The sequence below is a fragment of the Pinus tabuliformis genome, chromosome J (assembly GCF_031772625.1).
Source record: "Pinus tabuliformis cultivar Carrire ecotype Pingquan chromosome J, CPIR1, whole genome shotgun sequence".
NCBI lineage: Eukaryota > Viridiplantae > Streptophyta > Pinopsida > Pinales > Pinaceae > Pinus > Pinus tabuliformis.
In genome coordinates this window covers 179,443,587-179,449,149 of record NC_142295.1, presented here as the reverse complement: position 1 = coordinate 179,449,149, position 5,563 = coordinate 179,443,587, and the positions used below count along the sequence as shown (strand labels likewise).

Genomic DNA, 5,563 nt, shown 5'->3' with positions numbered 1-5,563 from the left:
GAATATCAAACTTGAGATATTTATATGAAGGCTATTTCTCTAAGCTTTAATTGTCATATACCAAGGTATCATAAGTGATCTTATTGGATTTAGTTATTACAAGTTTCCTTTTATAAATAATACTAGTAATAATATTAATAATAATACCTAAATTATATATACATCTTCAATTTCTATTTTTATTTTTTTTTAAACATAAAAAGTCAGTTCCAAAAAACAATATAATTAACTTACAGAATAATAATGAATTTTCTATTAAAAATTGAGTGAGTTGATACAACTTGCCTCTTCCGAACAATAATATAATCCATGAATATATATGGAAAAAAAAAGTAACTATCAATTTGCAAGACACTTTATTTTCTTCCAAATTATTCAAGAATATTGTAAAAAAAATCAACACACTATATTAAATTTATTATTACGAAATTTAACCCGTATAGTTTAACGAGTATAGTAAGTAGTTGATAATTAAATAATAATACTGATCGAGTAAATAAGGAACATTTTTTTTTAATATTTCATTGGTAAAATTTTAAATATTATTAATAAAATAAATTTATTCAAAATGAATATATAAAAATTATATGTTTTAATTTTATTTGAAGATTATATAGATAAAATGTTGCATTACGAATTCAATTCTATGAGAAAGTTTTGTTTGAGGCAGATAAAATGCCATAGTTAGTAACATTAACAAGTTGTATATTCAAAATAAATACTGCATTACATATGAAGCCGTAAAACATAAATTAAAATTCTGAATGAAATTTCTTTTATAATTATTTACATAATCATATACGTCATATATGTGAGATCAAATTATTGTTTTTGCAACTTTCGATGAAGTTATCATTGAGATTTTACAACTGTATTTGTATTTACGCATGTGTAGTAATTGTTTAATTTATTTTTAACACAGTAGTCTAATTACGTGTACCTCATGTTTTGGAAAAATCTGCTTGAATACAAAATCATGGAATTTTTGGTATTTTAAGGGCTTTATTTTTCGAGAGTGCTGAATCAATTTCTGTCTTCAAAATCTTTATTGAAAAACTTATGAATCAAAAGGTTTTTTATATTTATTTTGCAAAAATTTCTCGCATCGCTACACAACTGTGGCATCGCTAACCAACAACCATAAAACGCTAAAAAAATGTCATGTGTTTTCCTTGTAATCTAGAAATTAGATTTTTCCACATTGTTGCAACCTTTCCTTGTATGTGATCGGTTTTTTGGTTTAAAATATTTTTCAAAACCTATGCTTTTCAGTTTATCAGAAAAGCAAACACTAGGCATCAGTCAAATCATCCGAAAGAACAGTTCAAACTCTATTACAGTTTCACTTCCTACAGATTTTCCAATGTCCATTAAAAAGGACGACTTTCAAGCAATAAAACCTGTCATGGCCAAGATCGCATCTCTGAATTTAAGAGTCTTCCCAACGCCTTCAAATTCTGGCAATGGAGTTATTTCGTTCCGGCGGAGCTGCATGGCAATCATCTCATGGGGTGGAATCATATTCCCATAATAATCTCCATTGTCATCATCGCTACTGTTACCATTATCAGATATTATTCCACGCGTTTTCTTCCAGAAGTTGCCAATGTCCTTCCTCTCTTCCCTTATCATCTCACACAAGTCAGGGATATTCACAGGAGCAGAAAAACACTGCTTTCTTCTCTTATTATTCCCTCCATGAGTTTTATGAATCTGCCTTGTCCCGTCCTTTCCCACTATATTCTCTTCCCAACCGTTAGACATATTCTCCTGAAAGCCCTCCTGCTTGGTCTCTGCATCAAGAGTAACGCCCCATATATCATCCTCATTAAATTCTTCCATCGACTCCGAGCTCTCAATGCTTCTGGATTGTTCGAAGCCAAAGAACTTGTATATATCATAGGTGTCCATAGTTTTGGGTCTTCTCAGCATAGAATTACTGCCATCCATGGCCAGCAAAGTGCCCTATGCAATGTTTTCTTCAAAATACCAACGATCCTGCTTACAAATTTCCTTGTGCTTACAATGTTCTAAGCTCTTTGGTTTCTTCACAAAATATTAGCAGCACTGCAATAACGAACTCTTTTTCTTCATTCTACGAAGTCCGCAGAAGTCATAATCTATAACTCAGAAGGTAAGAAATCCAGGTAACGAAATACTGAGAGTGGATTTGATGAGGTCTGAGCTCAATTTTCCGCAATTACATACATAAGAAAGGTCAGACAGGGGAATGCTTCTCCCGGAACCCAAAAGTATGGTTTAATACTTGAGAATCCTTGGAGTTAAAACGGAATTGAATGTGACTATTACAATTGGATTGGATGCGTATGCGTGGGGCATGTGTGTTCCCCTCCACCCTTCACGGCCCGATGCTTCCCGGCTTCCCCCTTCATGTCCCTCTCAACAACCTAAACTCCCACCCCATGTGAACAAGTCCGACAAATCACACTCTTTAACAATGATACGGAAGTTATATATATATATATATATATAAAAGGCTGAAGTTAATTATTTATCCGTAAGATGTTACTTTTTCTTATACATCACCTGCTGCATCTCTATCTCTTTATGGGATTTTGTTAGCTGAGATCTTCGTATCACATACGCGTTCAGTTGACAAGATCTACGGTATTGAGATTTGAGAGAGTGAGTGAGCAATGGTAATGAGTAATAGGATGTATTTTCATGTTGCTTCGGTTTTTGAAGATATTTTTTTGTATAAAGTTTTGAAGCGTTCAACCATTTAAACTTGCAAGTTGATATTGGTTTATAATGGTTTTAAATTAAAATGAATAAAAAATAGATAAACTTGTTGACGATTTGAGAGGGGGAATGTGTAATAGAAATATTAGAAAAATAGAAAGAGAGAAAAATTCTACACAACACAAATCATTCTTATGTTTTTATTGATCACAAGGTTTATATATATAGGATACAAATTATAGACTTCGATAAATCTAGATCCTTTGAAAATGGATTTATAATTAGGACATAACACAACAACAATTCGTAAACATAAAAAACAACCACATTTAGAATAACACTTGAGAATACTCACTCACAACTCATAATACACTTGGAACAGATGACATGGAAGAATTACTTCCAACACCCTCTCTTAATGCTTACATGAAAACCATTGAAATAACATACTACAACAACAAGGATAATCTATGTGTGACTGATCTTCAACAACATTCACATACACTCTAGAATCTCACAAACACCGCTCATTCACCACCACATCTTCGAGGTGTCACTTGACCTCCATTAAAAATGTAACTTCCTCTCACCGTGGTTGATGAACTTTGGAAGATCAACAATATTGAAGTAATGAACCATCTTTTGGACCAACCACCATCTATCAGATATTTTTCTTTCGGTTGTTCAAGAGCCGCTAGGATAGGGTATGGATAATGGATGTGTTCAAAAGTTAATCTAACAACTTGACCTTACTAACACATAATAATTGATGTTTCGGACATTGTAGCTTCCAATTTAAGAACCACCAACCGTTTTTAAACAATATAGTATAAATTTTACATATATAACCACTCAAAACAATATACTACAACTTACCCCACAAAAGTACAAACAAACACACAATCAATCCTAAATTCATATCGCCCATGGGGCTTTGGATTGATGGTGAATTGATGTACTGTTAAGGCACTCCTTGCGATAGGTCACCGGTTCAAATCCCCCGTGGGTGCTAAGGTAGTTTAAAAAAAAAAAAAAAAAAAAATCCTATATTCATATCACCATTAATATCTCGGCCTCCAATAGAAGTGTGCAATAGCACTTGAAATAGAGATCTCTGCCTCCAATCAATTATGTTTTAATACTTGAAATAGCTTTTGGAACTTCGAGGCCAATGTCATACTGAAATCTCAACAAATCGATCCAATTGACAAAGTTGAATTTCGAGCCCTTCACTGACGGAGACAATTTCTGCACATAAGAAAAGACTTAGTCCCTAATAATGAAACTTGTCCTCTACTGATGTTAGATTTTCGAGAAATGCTAAGGACAATAAACTTTAGATCTGAATTTATCTGCGTAGAAATATAGTTGATTTCTAAGGAGAAAGCAACCCTCTTATGGGAAAAATTTGGCCCTTTCATTGATCTTGCCTAACTAAATATATAACAAATCCGCCATCTCTCCTTAAACAATTCCAGCCAAACATCTCTACTGAAGGTAATTAAGTCCTAATAAAAAGGAGTTGCATAAATGTATAATAATGTTCTACCTAGAAGCCAATAGCAGATGGGGAGGAAGCCAATGACATTTTCAAGTCTCCAATAACCAATTGTTGTAGGAGAAACAAGAAATGATTAAGTGATTATACCTGATTTGGATCCAGATATAACTTCACTTATCATTCGATGGTCTCCGCTTTTGTGAGCCCAACACAAGCGGGGCAAGTATATACATTCCCCGGCAAGAAGATTGAACTAGAAATCTAGGATGTTAGGGCACTTTTTGTAGCAAATTGGAAAGCATAGTTTCCTAGTAAAACCACCTTCTACTAGAGCATTTGTAGACATCCCCATTGCCAATCTCTCTACCCCACATGCATTCCTGCGTTCTTCTATTTATATCCACTCTTTAATCTTCTCCACAATAATGGGAGAGGACTGGAATTCATACTGCATACTGCCATCTCTATAGATGGACTTCTCAAGTACAAAACGTGTTCGAGAAGGCGACACCGAAAATGCACAAATCTCCCTAGGCAACTTCTCACATACTATCACACGTAAAGCACCTTGCATATTTATGACTAAAGTTAGGGTGAAGACTATCAAAAGAAGCCTCATAAATTACATTTCTTTGTCTTTCTGGATCTTGGTCACCACTATGTTTTCTTGTAATTAAATGAAAATGCCACTATCACGCCACAACAATTAATTTTCCAAAGGGACTCCAATCTACACAAAAAAAAAAACAAATCCACACACTAATCCTATGGATTAACGGTTAGAACATTTCATTTTCTTGAGTCCTCTCATGAGAAAGTCAGGATAAGATGAGCTTTGATACCTTATCAGAAAAATAAAAAAAAGAGAGAAAAATTACACAACACAAAATTTCACTCTCATATTTTTATTGATCACAAAGTTTATTATATATATATATATATAGATATATGACACAAATTATTGACTTCGACAAATTTAGATCCTAAGAAAGTGGATGTATAATTAGTACATGACACAACAACAACTTATACACACGATAAACGACATCTAGTATAACACCTCTAAATATTCACTAACATCTTGTAATATAAATAAAACACATGACATAAAAGTATTACTTCCAAAAAAAATACATATATTAAAAGGTAATTTTTGTTATTTTATTTTTTTATTAAATTTTAAAATTGACTATTTGACATTCTACCTGTATAATATTAGATAAGTAAAAAAGAATAAGAAATAGATAAATATGTGATGTCTTAGACTCTCGCGCACCATTTCAATATGGGAAAATTCAGAGACGTATTTTCATAGTATTTCTTTATGATCGTTCTTTCTCAATTGCAAATGGCACGAGT

General features: G+C 32.8%; 1 protein-coding gene across 1 annotated transcript; it reads right to left on the bottom strand.

The window, feature by feature from the left end:
• Positions 1-1,386: 1,386 nt before the first annotated feature.
• On the bottom strand, positions 1,387-1,950 carry LOC149226259 (protein S40-6-like). Its single transcript, XM_089380153.1, has one exon. It carries the CDS (start codon positions 1,948-1,950, stop codon positions 1,387-1,389), a length of 564 nt encoding a protein of 187 aa, XP_089236279.1.
• Positions 1,951-5,563: the final 3,613 nt, after the last annotated feature.

Bases quoted from the DNA above. Each gene is read 5' to 3' on its own strand.
- LOC149226259 (XM_089380153.1), bottom strand. From the start codon at position 1,950: ATGGATGGCAGTAATTCTATGCTGAGAAGACCCAAAACTATGGACACC.